This window comes from Podarcis vaucheri (assembly GCF_965113315.1).
Source record: "Podarcis vaucheri genome assembly, chromosome: 2".
Classification (NCBI taxonomy): Eukaryota; Metazoa; Chordata; class Lepidosauria; order Squamata; family Lacertidae; genus Podarcis; species Podarcis vaucheri.
The window spans coordinates 5,084,630-5,108,493 of NC_138760.1; the positions used below are offsets into that span (position 1 = coordinate 5,084,630).

General features: G+C 45.0%; 2 protein-coding genes and 1 long non-coding RNA gene across 5 annotated transcripts in view; 1 reads left to right on the forward strand and 2 right to left on the reverse strand.

Annotated features, from left to right (window-relative positions):
• The window catches only part of DCTN2 (dynactin subunit 2), a 42,553-nt gene extending 26,335 nt beyond the window's left edge, over positions 1-16,218 (reverse strand). Inside the window, exons 1-2 of one of the 2 annotated variants that reach the window (XM_082208674.1) lie at positions 16,073-16,218; positions 13,327-13,395 (exon numbers count right to left, since the gene is read on the reverse strand). In XM_082208674.1, coding sequence (XP_082064800.1) covers positions 13,327-13,395; positions 16,073-16,108 — 105 coding nt within the window. In that variant the 5' untranslated portion in view covers positions 16,109-16,218. Of the gene's footprint in view, positions 1-11,152; positions 11,176-13,326; positions 13,396-16,072 lie in introns of those variants that run through there. The other variant, XM_082208675.1, reaches the window with a different exon arrangement.
• LOC309524545 lies at positions 6,824-11,146 on the reverse strand. The gene is made up of 2 exons (XR_014215993.1): positions 10,721-11,146; positions 6,824-7,002 (listed from the first exon to the last, which is right to left on the reverse strand). It is a non-coding gene; the product is annotated as an uncharacterized lncRNA (long non-coding RNA).
• A 6,720-nt stretch (positions 16,219-22,938) lies between the features above and the next one.
• KIF5A (kinesin family member 5A) overlaps positions 22,939-23,864 on the forward strand; it is a 56,034-nt gene continuing 55,108 nt past the window's right edge. Inside the window, exon 1 of one of the 2 annotated variants that reach the window (XM_082208016.1) lies at positions 22,939-23,429. In XM_082208016.1, the coding sequence (XP_082064142.1) occupies positions 23,301-23,429 (129 nt within the window). In that variant the 5' untranslated portion in view covers positions 22,939-23,300. The remainder of the gene's footprint in view (positions 23,430-23,864) is intronic. The other variant, XM_082208018.1, reaches the window with a different exon arrangement.

The window sequence follows — 23,864 nt, forward strand, 5'->3', positions numbered from 1 at the left end:
CGAGCCAGCCTCATGAAAGCCTGCCCTGTCCCCCACCTCCTCTCAAGCACAATTTCCCCCCTCTCTTCCCTTGTCACCTTGAACCACAGTTTAACTGCTAAACTTCAGTGTTCTATCAGCACCAGTATTAACCACGGCTTGCAAACCCAAAACAAACCTTGGTTTCAATCTCCAGGTAAGATGGGAACTCCAGTCAGCAGGACATCATTGGAGATGCAATTATAAATCGTGATTAAATCTGACAACAAGTATGGAAGAATCCACACTGGAGAGGGGAGGAGGGTGAATTCCTATGGCTGGCTCCTGCAAACCACAATTTTGATGAAGCCAGTATTACATCTGCATTGGGTCTATTTGGTCTTCTTCTCCTATTGCCATGTCATCTGCATATTATATGGTGGCAAACACATGTAATTTTAAAGCCAGGGTTTACCACACTGTCCATGGCATGTGCGTTCCTATCACAGGTAGGATAGAGAGCTGAGAAATGAAGTGAAGGGGAGCCATTGTACTGTAAGAATTGGAAGAGAAGGCTGGGCAGATCTAAACTCTGGGCAATGCCTTGCCCTACTCTTCAGAAGCTAAAACCATGGTCCAAAACATCTGATAAGCCATGTTTTGAAAACAGATCAGTGTCTAATTTTCAAAAGCAGCCAAGAGTTGTACTTATGGGGGTGTTAATCTGCATTTACACACAACTTACTTATGGATGTACCTGAAATACTTGTCTCTGAAATGCTTGTCATAACGTTTATGAAAGCCATTGATATAAAATTGATTTCCGTGCATAGATACAGATTTCAACTGGACTGCAACACTATACTCACTTAACCTGTGAATAAGTCCCATTGAACTCAACAGGGATTACCTTTCAGTAGTCTCATGTAGTATTCTACCGTAAAAATTACTGTTCTGAGGCTTAGGTGTTTCTTATGTGACATGCCTCAGACCCACCCAGGGTCATGACTCTATAATTTTGCTGAATATCTAAACTGATCTGTCAAGAACGAGTTTTGTATGGGAAGGAACACTTGCGAGATCCAGTGGGTTTAAAATGCAACAGACCAGGCATTCAAGCCAAACCATCCCTTCCAAGTTAGGAAACCCTGGTCCTAAATATCAGATGTGGAAGTGGAAGGAACTTGGCTGTTGCTTCTATGGCAAGGAATGGGAAGAGCTCAGAGGCACGCATCTGACATACTTCAGAACTAAGAACCAGAACTCCAATGCAGATTCTCAGCCATGCCTCCATCCTGCAATGTCTGATACCTCCTGTCCCTGCCAGCCAACCTGCCTGATTCTCCTAGAATTTGTGCCACTTCAACACAAGCTGCCTTTATTCTCCAGAATAAGGCTGGGCAATAACTGGTGTTCAATATCATGATATATCACCAGCAAACATGGTGATATATCAATATATCATGATATCTGAAATAAAGAACGAACTACGCAGAGGCGAAAATGACAATGTCCTGCAACTGCTACTACTTAAGGATCTAAAACTGATAAATGATTATATTACCAATCACCTCATGATCACTTTCAGCAGCAGGCAAGCCAAAATGCATCCCAACAGGACTTTCAATTGTCCTGAATATCACCATTTGGTATACAAGCCCAAAACCAAAAGTCCTGTTGGGATGCATCTTGGCTTTCCTGTTGATGAAACTGAGTGTGATGATTGATAATATTGTCATTTATCCGTTTTAGACACCTAAGTAGTAGCAGTTGCCAAGGCATTGTCCTGTTCACCTCTGTATAGTTCCATTCTTATTTCAGACATTGTGGTAGATTGTAATGTTTAACTGGTGACAACATTGCAATGTTTAGCTGGTGAGTTATCGCAATTTTGAAAACCAGATATCACCTAGCCCTTACACACATTGTGACTTGTGATATATTGTCAGCTCAAATATTATGAAACACCTCAAACCGATTTTGGACAATATACAGTGGTACCTCTGGTTACGTACTTAATTCGTTCCGGAGGTCCATTTTTAACTGAAACTGTTCTTAACCTGAAGCACAACTTTAGCTAATGGGGCCTCCCACTGCTGTCGCGCCGGCAGAGCACGATTTCTGTTCTCATCCTGAAGCAAAGTTCTTAACCTGAGGTAATATTTCTGGGTTAGCGGAGTCTGTAACCTGAAACATCTGTAACCTGAAGCGTATGTAATCCAGGGTACCAGCCCTACCCCAGAAACTACCATTTTACCCTTCAGAGTGCAAAAATAAGTATATTAATGCAACTTCTATTATACTTTCCCTTTCTCCTGAATCAACAGGCTGAAGTAAAATGAGGCTCCCTACTTCTCTCTCTCTCTTTCTCCTTTTCTTTTTGTTGAAAAAGCCTATAATCCTGAAGTTATTGCTTTCCTCTGTTCTGTGCAAGAGCCCCAGTGAAAAGACAACAGCACCATGAATCATTCACAAATATTATATATCAAAACAACCCTTGATTAATAATCATTGTTTCCCCACTGCCATATTATAAACAGGGATTTTAAAGTAATTAAATAAGAGAAAAGTGCACAGTTACCCACATGCAAAACACAAAAATTCTAGAAGCATGCAGAGAAATAAAATAAGAAGAAGCATTTTTAATGGTCTTACTTGTGCAAACTAGTGTCCAGGCAAGGTGGTGTGAGGGGTGAAGGGGAAGAGCATTAGGAAAACTCAGATAAGTTCAAGTGTGCAACAGTTCAATACAAACACAGTTAAAACAGTTATCAGGCAAATTCCCAAAATCATAAGGCATCCTCTATGGCAGCTGCAAAGGAAAAAGCCTGTGGAACTAATAGCAGAGGTTAACAGAGCTGGATCAAAGGCCCCAAAAACCTTAGTGATTACATAACCTTCAAAAACAACATTAAACACACACAAATGTCTTGCAGTGCTTGTGGTACTTTCACTATAGCAACATTTAGTCCCAACTTTTGTGTCACAGTACAGGATGGGCAGAGATGTATTTGGAAACCGGGAGTTGCTAAATCAAAATGCAGCATTGTTATTCTCCACCTGTCATCTGAAGTGGTTCAGCCCATTTTACCACCTCATTCCCAGCACCTTCAGGGCAGGCCTAATTCTGAATGGGAAACCCACCTACCCACCCTGTCAGTTTCATGGAGCTCTACTCAAGCCCATGGGTTTCCCACACAACCATAAACCAGGGCTGTGTGTATTCTGCAATCCTACACCATCCAATATTTTAACTGTGTGCAGAATTCTACTTCCTGAGAATCTCCGTTTTTGTTTTGAGGGCTGTTTCTTTGTCCTTATAACTGTGAAAAATAGGCTGAAGGTATGTGGGCGATGCTTTAAGGGCAAGAGGCACACTGGATAGGATATGTTGATTTGCATTATTTAGACAACTTACAGAATTCAGCTTGCCTTGGGCAAAAGTAGAATACATATAGCCATGCCCATAATGCAGGAGCAGCCAACACGATGTCCTGCAGACGTTGTTGGACTGCAACTTCCAGCAGTCCATGGCAAGAGATGATGAGAGCTGTGTCCCAAAGCATCTGGGAGGCAGCACCCTCCCTACTCCTGCCATAAGCTATTCTTTCCAAAATAGGCCTCAAATAGCTTATACCCTCACAGTACATCCACATCCAAAATCTGACACATGACCAATCACACAAACAAATGGACATTCATGCTGTGAGCTTTTAGAATTTCCTCAGAAGTGGACATGCGATTCTTGCTTCTTGCCACTTGGCTGCCATTTTCCTCACTGAAAGGAATTTTTTACAAAAAAATTGTAAAGAACATCATTAGAATTTTAACTTTAAAGCCCAGTGACTGACACCGAATGATAAATACCTACGTGGTTCTCTTCTCTCATATTTCATATTCATATCTTGCCCATGTCCTTCTCTCCCCCCTACTTCATTCCTTCTAGGACTCTCTTCTATGTTTATACTGTAAAATGTCATGTCCACTGGTGACATTAATAGTAAAGCCTTCCAATACAAAACATATTAATTCTGAGAAAACAAAGTGTTATGAGTTCATGCTGAAAACTCTTCTTCACTCAACCCCCCGCTCCTCTCCACACCCCAGAACCCTCAGAGAAGGAAGCTGATGCTCTACCAGCCTGTCCTTCCCTGTAAGGTTATCAAGCAGTGATGCCTGCAAAGAAGAAAGACTTTGCACACCTCCCCCAAGCACTGACCTACTTTCAAGGAGTGAATCATTTATAGGACGAAACCTTTATGCCAGCTCCCATCAGAGGAGCTCCTGTGCTCCCAACTTTTCATCTGGACATCTTTAATGGCAGCCTCTTAAAATCCGTAGCAACTAGCAAAAAGAGCACTGCTTCTCTCTTTTCCTTTCTCAATGGCAGCCTTCTACCTCTCCCAACTCAGAGATCTGTCATTTTTGAGCATTTAGAAACTATTCAAGTGAGGAGAACAACAGTTCCTGTCATTTATTTTCATGGAAGGTAATTACAGGATTAAAAACTGTGATTCCATCAATTGCAATCCAATCTGCAAGCAACCCAATCTGCAAGCGCTGCTTTAATCATCATGAAACAAGCAAAGCCTTGAGCCTGTGCATAGCCAATGTGGTGTTTTCCAGGTGAGTAGTGGGCTCCGATGTGTGGTCCTCCGGATGCTTTTGAAGTTCAACTCCTATCCGTCCCAGCCAGCATGACCAAAAGTCAGGGGTGATGGGAGCTGGGAGTCTAAACACATCTGTGTCATTAATGCCCAGGTAACTCAATGGATTGAATACTGTTATGTTATATGGGGCTGCCACTAAAACTTCAGCTGGTGCAGAGATGGAGAATCTGTGACCCTCCAGATATTGTTGGACTCCAACTCCCATCAGCTTCAGCCAGAATGGCCAACAGTCAGGGATGATGGAAGATGGAGTCCAACAACTCTTGAAGGTCCACCAGTTCCTCACCCCTTCCCTTGTTGTAGATTCAAAAGGTACTCCAAGGGCCATCTAGTCCAATCCCCTGCAATGCAGGAATCTCAACACATGGTTCCCATCCAATCCGAAACCATATTGGAACTTGCTTAGCTTTGCAAATGTGCTAGCAGTTTTATTCCTGCCCCAATGGTCGCCCTCCCAACTCATGAAGGGGAATTGGAACAGAGACAGGGCAGCAGAGCTAGTACACGCTTCCCTGCTTTTATGTGTTTACTTCCCACACATAAATAATGCCTTCCCACACACATCTTTGTACCCCTCAATTACCTTTACCTTTAACCTGCCACCATTCCCCTCCCTGGCGAAACAACTTTCATGCAGTATAAATTCCAGCCCAATATGGGGTTTAAAAATCAAGTGCGGTTTTAGTTAGTGCAAAGCACATGATGCTATGTAAAAAAGGTGCAAGTTTCCTTAAACAGTTATGTTAATTATTCACACTAAATATGGAATCTTAATTTGATATGGTGCAAGATTAGCAAGTTTCTGAATCCTATGCAGAAAACCACATGTTCCAACCATAAGGACAGGGTCAAAATGTTATATTTTTGGAATAGGTAGCCACTAGTATCAAATGTTTAGGCACCCAGGTGCTGGGGATTTATGTCAAGACTACGTAACGGAACTGGTGCCTCAACTGGTCCCCTCAGCTAGCACTGCCAAAGTAATGTATTATTCAAACCCTCCTCCCTCACCCTCCCCTCCCCACAGCCAGTTGCTATGTACCTCATGCAATTCCTCTCAGGAGTATTGCAAGCTTAGAAGGAAACGCAGCTTCTGTGCAGCCCACAGCGAAGCATTTAAGGGCAAACAATACCAGGTTGCGTGGCTGGTTTTGACAGGGAGATAGGACAAAATGCTAAAACACAAACCATGACTGCTGGAGTTCAGCATCTATTTACTAGTATCCCTCCTTGACAGAGAGGGTGGGTACTACAGAAAGCCACAACCCAAACATTTTCTGGATATGAAAGAGGAGAATCACATCCAAGACTCAAATATGAGCAGCCATCACATCTCAAACATCTTGTCTATGCATCAGCATTGATGGAGAAGCAATTCCACAAACTGCAAGGGTAGACATGATAGAGGCTCTTAAAAGTACAACTGATGCAGAAGAAAGATTTTTTCTCTCCCCCCTTTTCACAATACTAGAATTTGGGGTCACCCACTGAAACTGGTTGGCAGTAGGACCAAGAAAGACAAGAGGAAGTAATTGACGTACGTGTGTGTGTGTGAAGTTATAATTCCCTGCTGCTGAACAGCTCCCACACAATGTGTAATTTAACAGATGGAATTCATAGCCACAAGAAATGGTAATGGCCATGGCCTTAAGATGCCTTGTAAGGGTATGCTAAATTCTTCAAAGATAAGTCTATCAAGGGAGGTTAGGCATAATAATTAAATAGACTCTCCATTATCAGAAACTGCATAGGCTACATAGGCCAACAATTCCATGCCCCATTTTTAAGCTTCCTAGAAGCAAATGGCCATCCATAGCTGGAAACAGCATGATAGACTAGATCAGTGATGGGAAACTGGTGGCTTTCCCACCAGGTGATGGACTTCAGGGGTGGGAGCTGTCCATCAGCACCAGCCAACATGGCCAATAGCCAGTGATGGTGGGAGCTGTAGACCAGCACTATCTGGAGAACCTTAGGCTTTTCACTTGATGAATGTAAAACAATGGCGCAAGTTCATCTGGTCTAGTGTTGCCTACTGCAACCTTTCCCTTTCTGATGCCATCTAGATGCTTTTGAATACAAGTCCTAGCCAGAATGGGCAGCAATCATGGGAGTCGTAGTCCAAAGCATCTGGAGGGCATCAGGTGGGGAAGGCTCTCCAGGGTCTCAGGAAAAGAAGAATCTTACTCAGGGCAAGTACCAGACTTTCTTTAATTGGACCTGCAGGAACAGAACCTGAGACCATCTTGCAGTGCTACCATTCAACTATGATCCCTCTTCTGAAAAGCCATATGGAAGACAAAGGCTGGCAAACAAAAATTCTGCCTCAAACTCATCGTGCTTTGCATTTTTAGCCTGCATCCGCAGCATTTCCCTAGAAAGAAAATGCAATGTATCATTTTCCAGCCTTAATTTTTTATAAAAAACCTCACCTTTCCTCTAAAAAGGTTAGGGTGTCAGAATTAGGAGTACAGGCAACTCCCAATTTGTGCAGGGGTTATGTTCCAAGGTTAGGGACGCGGGTGGCGCTGTGGGTAAAACCTCAGTGCCTAGGACTTGACGATCGCATGGTCGGCGGTTCGAATCCCCGCGGCGGGATGAGCTCCCGTCTTTCGGTCCCAGCTCCTGCCCACCTAGCAGTTCAAAAGCACCCCTAAGTTCAAGTAGATAAATAGGTACCGCTTTATAGCGGGAAGGTAAACGGCGTTTCCGTGTGCTGCGCTGGTGCTGGCTCGCCAGAGCAGCTTCGTCACGCTGGCCACGTGACCCGGAAGTATCTTCAGACAGCGCTGGCTCCCGGCCTCTTAAGCGAGATGAGCACGCAACCCCAGAGTCGGTCACGACTGGCCCATACGGGCAAGGGTACCTTTACCTTTTACGTTCCAAGGTACCACACATTTAAATGAAATTGTGTATATTTGAAACACCATTGAGGAACCCTACAAAGACCCCCTTCCAACACTGCCCCGCCCCGCCCCTTTTTGTGACGTTTTCAGGTCACTTATGGGTTCGGCATGATACATAGTTGCACACATATTGAACACGCATGAATGGGGAGTTGTCTGTATTTCATTGCATCCAGTATGGCACATATTCTTAATAATGGGGGGGGGGGGGCAAATGGCAAGATGACTTTACTGCAGATGTGGCCAACCACATTCAAAATAGTGATGCACTGAATTGTTTTTTAACTATTTTTATTTTGCATTTTTCTTTTTTCTTTTTATTTTGTAATTTTTTTGAAAATCTTAATAAATATCTTATAAAAAACAAAACAAAATAGTGATGCACTGCTTGGAAGGATGCCCACAACCATTGGGGGATGCAACTGCACTGGAAGACATGCTTAAATAACCTGAATATGTTGATTTCTGGACTATGGCAAGCCATTCTTGTGCATCCACTGCCATATCCAGGACCCTGCTTTGTGCACATTAGTGTAAACACTTTTGGGGGTCATTTGAAATGATGTGTCAGAAGCCACCCCCTTCCCATGATAGTGGAGGTACATGACTGGATTGCCTAAGTCTGAGAGACCACATGTGCACACATTGCAAGAAACTACCACATACTCAAAAGGCTGCACAAAACTAGGAATAGGCCAATCCAGTCCCTTAATTCTAAGCAGACACTTTAAGCGCCCTTCCAAGAATCTGGGCAGCGGTTTCTTAAACATGAAACTAAGTCCAATTCTGACACTTGGGCTGCTTTCTCCTGGTTCCTTCATGTACAGCCACAGCTGCATGGGGGCTGTTTTTCCATTATGTTTAATTCGAACTCAAGCCAAAAGATGGGTGTCCATCACTCATTTTAAATCAGATGGCTGTGGACTGCAATTCTGAGCATTATTATATGGATCTAAGTGACCCGGAAATCAATGGGAGTGATTTCCAAAGTTCACATGGTCAGGACAAGGAACCCAGAAGCTATAATTATAATACTTAGATTTCAAATAAGAATTAAGCTACTGGATAACTATTCTTCCCCATTCTGATGCACATCCAAGGAAAGTCATACTAGTGAGTCTGTGTGCTGCTTTCATGGAAATGGTCTCAGACCTCAAACAGCTTGAGAGCTACTACTTGAAATGGCTGAAAATCATTGCAGCAGAAAAAGTCCAGGATTCACAGGAATATGGATACTTGGCCCCCTAGTCCAGCATCCTGGAATAACAGCCCAGAATAACTAAGGAGATAGTACAAGAATATTTGGCTAGTTTAGATGTATTCAAGTCTCCAGGGCCAGATGAACTGCATCCAAGAGTATTAAAAGAACTGGCAGATGTGATCTCAGAACCACTGGCAGTCATCTTTGAGAATTCCTGGAGAACAGGCGAAGTCCCGGCAGACTGGAGGAGGGCAAATGTTGTCCCTATTTTCAAAAAGGGGAAAAGAGAGGACCCAAATAATTACCGCCCAGTCAGTCTGACATCAATAGCAGGGAAGATTGTGGAGCAGATCATTAAGCAAACAGTCTGTGAGCACCTAGAAAGGAATGCTGTGATCACCAATAGTCAGCATGGATTTCTGAAAAATAAGTCATGTCAGACTAACCTGATCTCGTTTTTTGACAGAATTACAAGCCTGGTAGATGAAGGGAACGCAGTGGATGTAGCCTACCTTGATTTCAGCAAGGCATTTGACAAGGTGCCCCATGATATTCTTGTAAAGAAGCTGGTAAAATGCGGTCTTGACTATGCTACCACTCAGTGGATTTGTAACTGGCTGACTGACCGAACCCAAAGGGTGCTCATCAATGGTTCCTCTTCATCCTGGAGAAGAGTGACTAGTGGGGTGCCACAGGGTTCTGTCTTGGGCCCGGTCTTATTCAACATCTTTATCAACGACTTGGATGATGAACTCAAGGGCATCCTGATCAAATTTGCAGATGACACCAAACTGGGAGGGGTGGCTAACACCCCAGAGGACAGGATCACACTTCAAAACGACCTTGACAGATTAGAGAACTGGGCAAAAATAAACAAGATGAATTTTAACAGGGAGAAATGTAAAGTATTGCACTTGGGCAAAAAAAATGAGAGGCACAAATACAAGATGGGTGACACCTGGCTTGAGAGCAGTACATGTGAAAAGGATCTAGGAGTCTTGGTTGACCACAAACTTGACATGAGCCAACAGTGTGACGCAGCAGCTAAAAAAGCCAATGCAATTCTGGGCTGCATTAATAGTATAGCATCTAGATCAAGGGAAGTAATAGTGCCACTGTATTCTGCTCTAGTCAGACCACACCTGGAGTACTGTGTCCAGTTCTGGGCACCACAATTCAAGAAGGACACTGACAAACTGGAACGTGTCCAGAGGAGGGCAACCAAAATGGTCAAAGGCCTGGAAACGATGCCTTATGAGGAACGGCTAAGGGAGCTGGGCATGTTTAGCCTGGAGAAGAGGAGGTTAAGGGGTGATATGATAGCCATGTTCAAATATATAAAAGGATGTCACATAGAGGAGGGAGAAAGGTTGTTTTCTGCTGCTCCGGAGAAGCGGACACGGAGCAATGGATCCAAACTACAAGAAAGAAGATTCCACCTAAACATTAGGAAGAACTTCCTGACAGTAAGAGCTGTTCGACAGTGGAATTTGCTGCCAAGGAGTGTGGTGGAGTCTCCTACTTTGGAGGTCTTTAAGCAGAGGCTTGACAACCATATGTCAGGAGTGCTCTGATGGTGTTTCCTGCTTGGCAGGGGGTTGGACTCGATGGCCCTTGTGGTCTCTTCCAACTCTATGATTCTATGATTCTATGATTCTATGATTCCTGTTCTCACAGGTGACATGCAGATGCTTGGGGGAAGCCTGCAAGCAGAGCATGAGCACAATGGCCCCTCTCCCTACCTGTGTTGGCACACCTGACCACTCAAGGTCATGACGGTTGGCAATGACCGATGGTGGAGACCATGCACAACTGTCAAAGTTGGTTCACAGGCTGGGGGAGAAAAAGTCTCGACCCACCAGGCCAAAAACTTTCTCACACCCCTGTCCAAGGAACTAAGGTAGATAGATAGATAGATCAGCCTAAAAGAGAGAAACTGGTCCAATGTCACCCAGCAAGCTCCCTGGCTGAGTCAAGTCCCTTACCTCTAGTCCAGGGGTCAGAATCCTTTTTCAGCTGTCCACCGTCCCTCAGACCATTTGGTTGGCCGGACTATATTGGGGGCGGGTGGGAATGAATGAATTCCTATGCCCCACAAATAACCCAGAGATGCATTTTAAATAAAAGGGCACATTCTACTCATGTAAAAACACGCTGATTCCCGGACCGTCCGTGGGCCGGATTGAGAAGATGATTGGGCCGCATCCAGCCCATGGGCCTTAGGCTGCCTACCCCTGCTCTAGTCTAACTCACTACACTTCATTGTTACAAGTAATTTTAATTTTTTATGGGCCATTTTTCTCAAGTTTATTTTTGTTTATTTTGCTCTCTTAAGATTGGTAATCCAACACAAGATTTTGAATCTTTATTCTGTCCTATTGCAAATAAAGGGACGGAAGACAAGACCTGGAACATACCAGCATGGAGATGCCACTGCCGCACTGACCCTTGCAAAGTTCAGACCAAATAATGAAGATCAGTCAGCCCAGCTAGTTAGTTGTGACAAATCCAGTCTGTTGTGACAAATCATTCAATGCCAATTTAGGAGAGAGGGAAGCATTTTCTTTACTATGGAAAGCTTAGAGCAGAATTACTTGTTGAAGAAGGAAAGTGGCAGCAAGTGAACCACCCACTGCTTCTCTGCAGCAAATACACACACACACTCCACTTTGTACCTTGGTGAAAAACCCAGAATTGTGACTCTGATGCTACAGCACTACCCCAAAACAGCTGGAAGGACATATCAGTTTTCAAAGGCCGATGTTCAGATATTGACTTCTCCTTAGCTATGAAATCCAGAAGCTCCCCGCTACCCCTGCACAAAACAACCCTTTTGTAAAATGAAAGCTGAGGTTATTTTCCTCAGGGTTTTCTCAGAATAACCGAATTTCATGTTGCTTCAAATTATTTGTAGCCAAACAAGCCACTCTATACAACTACAGTTGCAACAATCCAATTGTGTTTAAAACTAGGGACAAACAGCCTCACCCATAAAACACACTTTTTGCCCATCCTTATGCAAACAATGTAGTTAAACTATGATGGATTCAGATCTTGGTAGAAATTCTACTAAATACCACAATGTAACATACTTCACTGCTCATCTGGACTGAGCAAAGATTGATCCAGGTGAGTAAACAAAGAGAAGCACCCACCTATTGCTCCAGCCGATACAGCACCTGGCCATCTCACATTCTCAGAAAATTACAGCAAATACTGTAAATGAAATTAAAGCCTACACAAATGGGGGTGGACATAATGTATAGGCATGGCAGCAACAGTCTGATGCTATTGCTGGTTAACTGTAAGAAATGCTGGAAACACTTTTCATTATAGATTTTAGATTTCATCAGAGATTGATTGGTGTTAAAATAGAATTGTTACCAATGGAAGAAGCACCAAGAGATGTACGCATCACAAGAGAACTAATGTTCAAGGAACACTCACAGCACAACTCTATACATGTCTACTCAGGAATATATCCTACTGAGCTCAATGGGACTTCTAGATCCTCTTTTAAAGTCATCCAAGTTGATGACTATCACTGTTTCTTTGGAATGACATACTTGTGCCTATTTTCTCAGCTCTGGACAGAGCCCTGGTTTCTAAACATTTGATGTTTGCTCCTGAAATCCGAAATATTTTCCAGCCATGAACATGCAAAAAGATTTATCCTCCAATATACATGTGAAAACAGCCTAGCTTATACCACTTACAAAACCAAACCTCACTCCTGGCAACATTGTTGGGTACAAAAGTCTAGAACTAGACTGTCAGGATTTAAGGTTAGTTTGCCATTTCTAATTTCAGATACCAAACTGATGTTGATATATGAACAAAGGCGGCACAATTCATCTATCACTCTCTTACGAGCAATTAATGTATTTTTCTGTATCTCCTGAAATCCATTTTCCTGGACCAGGGCTGTCACCATAGCATACAGTTGTTAATACCCTATATTCATTTCAGCAAGGGTCCCATAAAAGAGTTGCTATTTAAAATCAATGAATGCCTCCAGCATAGGGTTTTTGACCAAAACCTTCAAGATTACTTCAGGAGGGCTTTGCACTCTGAAGATAAAGGCATCCAATTTCATGTCTTTTGTCAAAGGCAAACACAGCTCTTTCCTGGCAAGCAGGAAAGTTCAAAAGCTTTCAAATCTTCAACTTTTCTACTAATAATTTCAACATCTAATCTCAATTTAAAGGAATGTTATTAAGGAGCAGCACGAGCCCTCCTTAGATATCCATAGTTTAGAAATATTTTGTAGAATCCGATTATGAGGAAATTATTGTCACTGGGGTAGACAGATGTTCACAAAATTCATTATTTTTTGGGAGCTGCTGAATGCTTTCCACCTTATTTAACTTTAAGAATGATTTCGATATCCAGATCCTTTTAAAAAAAGATTTAAGCTACCAAATTCTATCACATACCCACCCCATACACCCTGTCAAATCCACAGCAGCATTAAGTAGCAGAAGTCACTTTGGTCAAAAGAAACATTTGGAGATGGTTTGAGGGCTTGGCACACCCACATAACACAACCAGAACACTACTGAAGACATGAATAAGTGTCACATGATCTTACCGCATCAAACTCCGCTTGATCGTCTTCTGGGAGATCACTTGTTTCATAAACATCAGGCTCGTTCCTGGCCTGGAAAACACAAAGATAATCCAGTAAGGCCAGAGACAAAGAGACAGAAGGTCAGAACAGACCCAAAAGTGTTCTAGGCCAGTGTTTCCCAACCGGTGTTCCGCGGCACACTAGTGTGCCGCGAGATGTTGCCTGGTGTGCCGTGGGAGGGAGGTGGGCGAGTCAGGTGGCGAGAGGCGGGGCGGCGGCGAGGAGAGGCCGCCCAGCGCGGGGCTCTCGCCATCTGCCTGCCTGGCTGCCTGCGTGGCGCTGACATCACGGGGCTGTAACGTGCCCCACATAGGCACACGCGGGGCGGCGAGCGAGCTCCCTCCCACATCCCATCGCCGCTCGCTTCGGCCAGCCTACCGGGCTGTCGCAGGCGGAAGGCCTGCGCATGCGTGAGGTTTTCGCGCCTTCGGGATTCCCTTCACGCCTTCCTCCTCCCGGGTCCTTGAGAGCGCGGGAAGCGGCAGCGCGAGACCGGCGTTGAGCCTGGTAGGTATTGCGCTTGCCAAGGCAGTCATTTGGGAAATGAAAACTTGCAAAGCAAGCAACCAGTTCAATCTGAAGTACGTGTATGCTTAATATTCTGTATCTGAAACCTGTTCTGCCCCCTCCCCCACACTTGGTGCCATTTTCATCTACACATGCAGCAGAGTAAGTTGACCCAGAATAGTACCAATTCAGATGGCAGATGGGAGAATGACAGTGCTGAATGCTTTCCCATGTAGAACAGTCCCTGCAAATAAAAACCTAGCATATTTGGAAGAGGGATGCTAGCCTAACCATTACCTTCTATGCTGTTACTATTTTTTTATTTTATTTTTTACATAAGTAAAAAGTGACCTTTCCCCATCTGGCATGGTGGTGTGCCTCGAGATTTTTTTCATGAAACAAGTGTGCCTTTGCCCAAAAAAGGTTGGGAAACACTGTTCTAGGCAATGATATGCCCTCAAAGCAGGAATGAATAAACTCTCATCATCCAGACAATCAGAGAACAGAAGTAAACAAGTAATTCCACAAAAGTCACGAACATTGGTACTAGCCCACCGGCCCTTAACTTAAAAGAACATCTATGGCCTAAAACCGTAGATTTCAAAACTTCTATCTTAAGGGAATCCTTTCACTGTGGACACATCTTTTGAGGATTGCTGGAGAACATGCTAGGATGAACACTCAGCTCATTTGAGAAGCTGGTCAAGCCTGTCTGAACTTTGAGAAGTCCTAAAGCACATTAAACACCGCTTTCTTCCTTTCTAGGGAATAATGGTAGTGGTGGTAAAGTTCTCATTATAGGATACCTGTCTACTACTACTGAACTTACTACTAAGGAACCTGATTAGCCCACATTAAACCCCAGGGGTGAGCACATATCAATCTCTGATGGGTGTCACTAGAATATAACCTTACTGTACAAAGGTAAGAATCATACCAATTGCTTCGACAACTTTTGCATCTGGGCACGCAGCCCCTGAAATGTTCCCCACAAAGAATGTGGCTCTCGGGTTAAAAAAGGTTCCCCACAATATAAAATAGAAGAAAATGGATGGGGCATGTAAAGATAGGATATGCTGCTCTTTACATGGGACCTCAAGTCATGCCACTGTCCTTCCTGAACAACTGAGCTGCTCTGCCACACACTCCATAGAATGTTTGGGGAAAGAACCAATTGCTTGGCCAAAACACAAAACTATCGTGAATAATGTTCTAAATTCCCAGGGTACAGCATCCCTAACTGAATAAAAATACAACTGTCCGGGCATCAGCAAGAAGCAGTTCAGCAACTAATCACAGGCCCACCATCTACTAACCCTTTATTGAATGTGGCCAGTGCTCCTACGTGGGTCACATTGCAAGGCAAAATGATGCTCAAATGCTAACAGTTACAAGCTTACAGAAATTGGGGCATGGGTGAATGCACCCAAGTTTCCCCCAAAGGATGGTGTGGAGACCACCAACCTTAGGAAGCTACTTGGCTATGGATAAAATCCACAAGGAAATTCACATCCCAATGGAAGTGGGGAGAGCGAATGGGGGTGCTTTTGGAGGGGTGATGGCTAACTTGGGCTAGGCTTCCCCATGGCTCATCAATAGAGCACCTGCTTTGCCTGTTCACATCCCTGTCTGAAATCCTGGACAGCCACTGCCAGTCAGTGTAGGCACTACTAGATGGACCAACCGCCTGACTCAGCACTGTTTTTATTTTGTAAACTGCCCTGTGATCCTCGGATGAAGGGTGGTGTGTGTGTGTGTGTGTGTGTGTGTGTGTTTTTAAGGCAGCTTCCTATGAGATTTGTCACAACCTCTCCCGGCTGAGGAGAAAGGCACTCTGCACATCCTCTGGAACACTACCGTGAACCACCTGGGATCTTCGAATGTAGATACAAATATGCATATAAATATAATAAGAATGATTATTATTCATTACACCACGTGTTTTTTTGAGAAGAGTCACAGCCTTAGCCCTATTTCGGCTCCCACTCAGGATCCAGGCTCCTCCCGCCCCCGGCAGTTTCTTCCCTTGCTCCCTGCAGGGCAGAATCCCACCCCGCCCCCAGGCTGCCGCCGCCGCCGCCGCCGCCCCAACCGCCCCACGAAACAAAGCGAAGCGAGGCGGCCCCACCCGCCTCCTCCTTCTCCTCTGCCCGGAACCTTCCTCGCCCCCCCCACCCCGCTCCCTTCCTCGCACACTCACAATGCCGGGCAGGTCCGCGTACTTGGGGTCGGCCATGGCCAGGTAGAGGGATGGGCAGAATCCGCCTAGGCCGGGCGAGGGTGGGGGTGGGGAAGGAAGAAAACCCAAATATCGCGAGAACAGCCCCCCCCCCAAAAAACCCCGCCTCCGAGTATTGTATAGTACAAAGGAAGAATGAGGTAAGGGCTTTCGGCCGCGCAGTGCCTTCTGGGAGTTGTAGTCGCCCAAGGAGAGGCGGAATAGGCGTTTTTCACTTGCGTGTTGCTAGGGGACGGGAAAATGTGCGCTGCTGCTGTTATTCTCGACGTATGCTGACAACTGATAACGCAAAACGAGGGTTTAATTAAAAAAAACCCCCACACAAATGGATGTTTTCCTTTCGGTCATCGAAGGTATTCAGGGAGCCGCAGAAAAAAGCGACCCCTCCGCAGCGACGCGGGGGAGCGTGACCCGTTTGGCTGCCCTCAAGGGAGCCCGACTCGGCTCTCCAATGGCGTGCGAGAGGCCGTGAGGCCCCAAGGTCTGCCACGGCTTCCAGTACTGTATACTAGACCATGACACTTTCCCCGCTCCCCATTCCTCCACAGGTTTTTTCCCCCCTTTCAAAAGAAAAGATTCCCTGTGGTCATTGAGCACACTCATACCCTCCAACATTTCTCCGAAGAAAATAGGGACGTCCTAAGGAAAAGCGAGACATTCTGAGATCACATCAGAAACCTGTAAATCTGGGACTGTCGCTAGAAAATAGGGACACTTGGAGGGTCTGCACATTCAGCTGTTTTTGGGTCGTTGTTCCCCGATTTCATGCTTTTGCCAAACCTGAGGTTCCCTGAGCCTACTTATGCATGGATGGGGACGATGCTCTGCACTTGTAGAATGAGTTGGCTTTTTAGTACATAAAACCAGTGATTTTTTTCCTTTAAAAAATGTTTAGGGGTACTCAAGAAAATCACCATTTTATAGTTCAAATTGGGAAGAATAAATACAGTATATGGACAAAAGTACAAAGATTCACAAAATGTTTAGGGGTATGCTTTGCTTTCCAATATTCTCTGGTTGGCCTCTATTATTTTCTCCGACTGATGGAGAACCTGCAAAGGACTCTATAAGGGCTTTTGTGTCCCCCATAAGGCAATAAGGGCAGATTTACGTTTATTACAGGGTCAACAGCTTACACTCTTCAGGTCTCTAGCAAGCACAATCTGTGCCTCCCAGCCTGCTGGGCACAGAGGTAAAGGAAGGAATGTCAGAAAGAAAGAGATTGCCCATTCAATTTGGTTCTGCTTCTACCTGCTACTTACTGTCTTCAGTCGCACCCACAATCAACATGCAGCCCCAACAAAGTACCTGAGACGACAACAAAAAAGGTTGCCCACCACTGATTCAATATTCAGCCTCAGTGACTCATTCAAAAACGAAACCAAGACTGAGCTCTTAGAAAGTTGAAGTTACAGCCACACCATACATTTGAAGCACATCTTTCCCCAAAGAACCCTGGGAACTGTTTTCTAAGGGCACTGTAGTTCTGTGAGTAGTAAATTGTGGTTCCCAGGATTTTTATTTTTTTTGCAGAAAGCCATTTGCTTTAAATGTATGGCGCGGCAATAAGGGATGGTATTAATGTGATAGGTATACTGTTACTCAGTATTACTCATCAGGACTGGAGGACAGGCTGGTGAGTGCAATGTGTCATCCATCCTTCATTTTATATGTCTTTTCTCATTTTGTCCTTCGGTTCTGGTTTGCTGATAGTCAAGAAATAATGCAAGACTAATCCTTTTAAGACGGCTTATAACAACATATGATACTTGCACCTTTTTCTCTTGATGTATGCGCATTGTTAATTATTCATTATGACTTTTTCTTAGATCTGTGCATCTAATACTTTTAAGCATTTTTTTTGTAAATATAAAATACATTAAGTAATATGTTTGAATGTTGAATATGTAATTGTATAATGGATAAAACAAACACCATGAGCTGTACTGCTGAATAAGTGTTTAAAGGTTATTGTATTTGTATTTTTAAAAACCATTAAAGTTTTGTTTTGTTTTTTAAAAAGTAATACGAGGTTTGTGTGTTGAAATTAATTCAAATTACCAGAGCTTGCCAGACAAACAAAGCCTGAAGTTACATATTTCACAACAGATCCCATAAAATACTGAGCATGTAAGTAAGCTTCACTGAACTCAATGGAACTCACTTCTGAGTAAACATTGATGGAATCACACTGTAAGCAAAAATATTATCTCTCCTGGAACCTGCAAGGCTCTAATTGTTTTAACTATACTTTAAAGTCTTAAATTTAAAACAGAATATAAAGAGGAAGAAATATATCCTCAAGAAACATTTTGGACAGCTGGCCACAAATTTGATCTTGGTATCAAATACATGAGCAAAAAACCCTTGAGAACAAAAAAAACCCACCCCATCATGAATTAGGAGTTGTTTGTTTTTACTGCCTCCTTGTTTCCAACTTCCATCCCCTTTCTTGTACATCTCTTTAACTACATTTCTACAATACTGAGGACTCTCTCCCCTCATTATTCTCACAACAGCCCCGCATGGTTGGTTAAGAGATGGTGCCCAAGGTCGCTCAGGGAACTTGATAGCTTAGTGGGGGTCTGAACTTGGTTCTGCCCAATCTTAGTCCATCGCCACACTGGCTCTCAATGCACCTCCCCCCCCCCTCTGTGAAGTATTGGAGAGAATGACATAACTGCTACTGACATAACTGTGGTAAAACATACAGAGCACATCCTATGAATTGCCTTGTTGGTTCAGATCAAGGACTGTCTAATCCAGCCTCCTGCTTCCCAGCAGCAGCCCAGACAGTTGCCTCTGGGAAATTGACAAGCATGGGCCTGACCTCCCTTATCCTCACCCGCTCCTTTTTAAAGCTTCATTCAGCTCAGCTCATCTGGAAGGAAAGGAATCTACGGTACTTTGCAAGTCAGTGCAGCTGCTGCACCCTTGTCTTGCTTGGGGCCGGATGCAAGAAGTGACTGCACTTTTGGTACTGCTTTCCCCCCACATGTCAGCCTCAATTTGATTTCTGCAGTTTTTGCTGCATCTGTCCAATTGCCCCCCCCGTTTCCTGGAAGAGTAAGCAATGTTGATGATTCAAAGGTTTTACCAGATATATATCTCCTGGGCTAGGGCATTATTCAGAGGCTTAGAGAAGGCAGATATTGGGGGGGTGTATGGGGAAGGGATCATAGGCGCCGACTCCATGGGGCCTGAGGGGGCCCGAGCCCCCTCAAAAATTCGTTTGGGGGGGCTCTGCCCCCCCAATAATCTCGGGCGCCCCTCCAGCAGAGCGCCGCCGCCGTCCCCCGCCTCCTCCCCACCTGCTCCCTCGCCAGCCAGCCAGCCAGCCGCGCGCCCTAGCCGGAGAGCCCCGGCCGTCCCCGTCGCGCAATCAGCTGGATCTCCCTTCAGCAGGCCGTGCTCACAACTCGGCCCAGGGACCCCCCAGCAGCGGATCTCCGGCCCAGCTGAAGAATCCGGCAACAAGCCCCCTCCTCCCCAATCGCTCCGGCTCCGCCGAAATACTTTAAAACTCACTAATTTTCATCTAAAATTTAGAAAACCTCCCGGGGCAGGACCCCGGTATGGGCCCCCCAATATTTTTTATAAGTCGGCGCCCCTGGAAGGGATGTAGCTCAGTGGTAGAGCACCTGCTTTGAATGCAGAAGGTTCAAACTCCAACATGTCAAAGTAGGACTGTCTGAACTTCTGGAGTGGCTCTGCCAGCCAATGTAGTTACAATACTGAGCTAGATGGATCAGTGATCTAACTATAAGGCAGTTTCCTGTGTTCCTGACAGAGGACTACACATGTATCTGATACCAATGAAGGATTAAACATATATTAGAACTATGAGCCAGCAGAAGATCAGACTCTAAAAGTCATACCAAGGGTCCACAGAAACTGCAGGCCAGCACACAGAGTTTGATCCGGTGCCTTTTTCTGCATGCTTTGTTCTCATATTGTTTCAGAAAGGGTGGGTTTGGAAAACTCAGCTTTAATTGCAAACCAAATTTCTCCCTCAACTAAAGTTGGTCTGGAGCTCTTACACAACAAACTTGTGCTGCTGCTGCCACCACAAGTAGAAAGCAGAGTCTGTAAACTGCCGCCATTTTAGAAGGCCTTCTTAGGAGATCTTGCCTGAGGGCACCCTAAAATTTGAAGCCAGCATTGGTTATAAACAAATAGGACATGGGCACACATTAAATAGGCAACAGTAGTCCCATGAACATCCATTGGGGGGGGGTGTAGCTGAACCACAACCCCCAGATTTCCACCTTCCATTGGTAGAACCTGAGATATGAGGTGACATGTACTGTACAGATATTTATCTTTTCCTCCAAGAAACTAGCCACCTCCATCCTTTTAGTGTTTTATTTTGCCCCTCCCCCAAAATAACCACAGACACCCATGAGTAGTTCTGAGAAAGGGGAGTCCTTCAGAACCACCATAATTATAGATCTCATGGGTCAAAACCCTTCTGAGCAGAGGGCTGAAGAGGTTGGGTGCAAAGGCAAACACAAATATATACCAAGTAATAGCCATTGGACCAAATAGCTCACTACTGTGTACACCAGGAAAGCAGAATCTGTGGCTCCTGCTGTTGAGAATCCAGCTCCCACCATCCCCAGCCAGCGTGGCCCAACGGTCAGGGGCGATGGGAGCTGGAGTCAGTCAAACAGCAACTGGAAGCTCACAATGCCCTGGTCCCTGGTCTACACTGATTCCTTTCCTAGGTTACAGACAGGAATCTTTCCTGATCCTATGCTGGGGAATTAGAAAACTTAGACTTTCTACACCATCAGAATTAGCTGTTTTGTGGGTGCTATATTACGGATGCAATATTTAATTTAGATAGACAGTGGGTGGATCTAGACAAAGAGAAAAAACACATGCTATTAATAAGTCAGAAATTAAATCGTTAGAACAAAAGAAAAAAACCTATGTAAAAATAACATAGAAAATTTGTTTGCTCTCTGGCGCCATCTGATGTTGCAGGTTTATAATGCATTCAGTGCTGTTTTTTGACAAATGTAGCCGAGTCCACTAGTGTTAAATTTTCCTTTTAAAAAGATAATCCAAAGCAGGATTTACTTTACAAAAAGTGAAATGAAACAAATAAACAAATTTGAAAAAGCAGCCAACAATATGTTCTTATGTTCAGCTCACCCCTTTCACATCTTTTCCTTCCTTGTAGGAAAGGCATTTCAGTCCCCTAATAGTTTAGTTGCCTTTTCCCGCATTTTTTCTGGTTCTGTGATGTCCATTCTGAGATGGGGTGACCATAACTGTACACAACACAGTTCTGCTTTCCCCATCTCAAAAAAGGAAGATATTTATTGTTTCTCCAGCTGCAATCTTGGCCTTCAGGTAGCAAGAGGCATGAGAATGTGGCCTCTCCCATGGTATTTGTGGAGGCAGTCTTGTTTGGGTGCTTTGGAAAAATGAGAAATCATATGAGCAAGTATAATGCATGTCATCTAGTATTTAGGTGGATGACATCTTCAATCAGACTGACATTTATTTTAACCTGGGGTGATTTCAGACCATTGCTATTGTCAAGTGGGATTCAATCGTGCGCCAACAAATTCAAGATGTGCAATTAAAGCTGATTTGGCGTTATTACACAACAAACTGACTTGCTTCCAAAATCAACCTTTTTGTGATTAGGAAAAGTGACGGGGAAATGCGCTGGAAAATGTGGGATAATATTTGTTTGACGCAATGTTGTCTGTCCTCCCCCCTGCAAACAGAATGAATGCACAATAAATAGGCAATGACATCTAACGTCCCCACAAACTTTGTGCAAACAAATCAGGATGAATGCTTGAAGGACAGAATGCCTGGGACTGACTCTGGCCTCAGCCTGAGGTCATGTGAGGAGGGGACCAGAGCTCAATCAATGGAAAAACGCCTGCTTTGCATGTAGAAGGTCTCAAATTTGATCCCTGGTGCCTCCAGTTTAGAAAAGGATCATGTAGAAGATGAGGGAAAATATTTATCTGTGACAGACAGGAAAGCTGCTGCCAGCAACGCAGACACCACTGGTCTAAATGAACAAATAGCCTGATCTAAGCAGCTGCCTATGGACTATGGAGTGATAATAAAGGGCATCTGAATGCATGCGAAATGCCCCCCCCCTCAGCAGGGAATAATCATAGCCAGTGCCAACATAGTAGGCATTAGGGCAGTGTGCTTTTTGAGACATGGGGTCTAAATTAAGTGAAAGAGTGCCTAGGAAAAGGGTGCAGATCCTCACTTTTATTATTGACTAATTCACCCCATTTTTACCCTGCTTTGCCTCCCAAAGAAGCCCAGGGCTGTGTATAAAGGGGAATTTTGGCAGGTGCTGTTTTTCTAAAGCCAGCAAGCCAATCAGCACTTGCCCCTTGCCTCCAGGAGTCCAGGTCAGGGTTCAAAAGGAACAAAGCAGCGGCTGCCAGCTGCAATTCAAAACCCAAGGCAGGCGGCACTGGCTAAGGCAAATGTGGGGAACATCACACCCAGCAGCAGAAGGCAGCCCTCCAGTCTTCTCCATCCGGCCCTGGGGACTCTCCCCAGGCCACAGCCCTCCCTGGGTCCGCTCCACAACCTGAGTGTTTTTGCCTGGCAGGATTCAGGAAGGTGTCTTGCTTGCCTGGATGGAGGTCAGCGGAGATGCAGGCAAAAAAAATTACATTTGTTGCTCCTCCCGCTTTTGCTTCTGGTCCCGCCCCCCCCCCGCCCCCTTTGGCATGTGGCCCTCAGAAGGTTTCCCAGAAGGGAATGCAGCCCTTGTTCTGAAAAAGGTTCCACACCCAGGGCTAGGACCAGCATGTTTGCTTCCACCTTAAGTCATCAGAACCGGCTCCACCTTAAAAGCTATAGCATCCTGGCTCCAGCTGCCCATCCCTTTGCTCGCTGCTGATGCTGCCGATGCCTGCAGCAGGAAGGAGGGAGATACAGGCACTGCAAGCAGCATCCCAAGGTAACGCAGGCGCGGAGGACGCACCAGCCCAGCTGAGAGAGCCCCATTGCTCTGCTGCTGTGGGGTGACAATCCAGGGATCTCGTTCTCCCGCTTTGCAATCTGCTAAAGCCTGGTTGCACGCCGCCTTCACCTTTCTCTGCCTCTCGACTCCCCTTGGGAATTGCTTCTCCTCCACATCTTCGCCACAAAAGCTGCCGGGACGGACAGGGAGCCCAATTGCCCAGCCAGCATGACGACAGAAGTCAATGAATGTAGCATCAAAGTCCTCTGTAGGTTCCGGCCCTTGAACCAGTCGGAGATCATACGGGGAGATAAATTCATCCCAGTTTTCCAGGGGGATGACACCGTCATCATTGGGGTAAGCAAATGCTGGGGGTGGGGGGCTGGGGGAGCAGCTGCAGGGATGCTTCTCAAAAGAAGGGGCATCACCCCCTCCATCACTGCCCTGAGCCAGGCCTGTCCATGTCCTTCAAAATCTCCCGGATTACAGCAAAGCCCACCTGTAAAATAACCAATAGCGTACCCGTTTGCCTAGAAAATGGGTGCTGGTGATTGTGACTTTAGTGTTTATTTCAATTGTTTGGCTGCTAGTGCTCCACCTTTAGTTCTGCAGCCTTAAAACCACTGGGTGTGGCTAGTTGAGCTGTTGGTCTGGCTACTCGGAAGAAAGGAGGGATCCCTTGGAGCTGGGAGGAAAACAGCAGCCGCAACCATGCCTTCCCCCTCCTACACAAACCCTTTGTATCCCATGAATTTATCTTCTGTTCCCAAATTTTAAAACTTAAAACCTCTG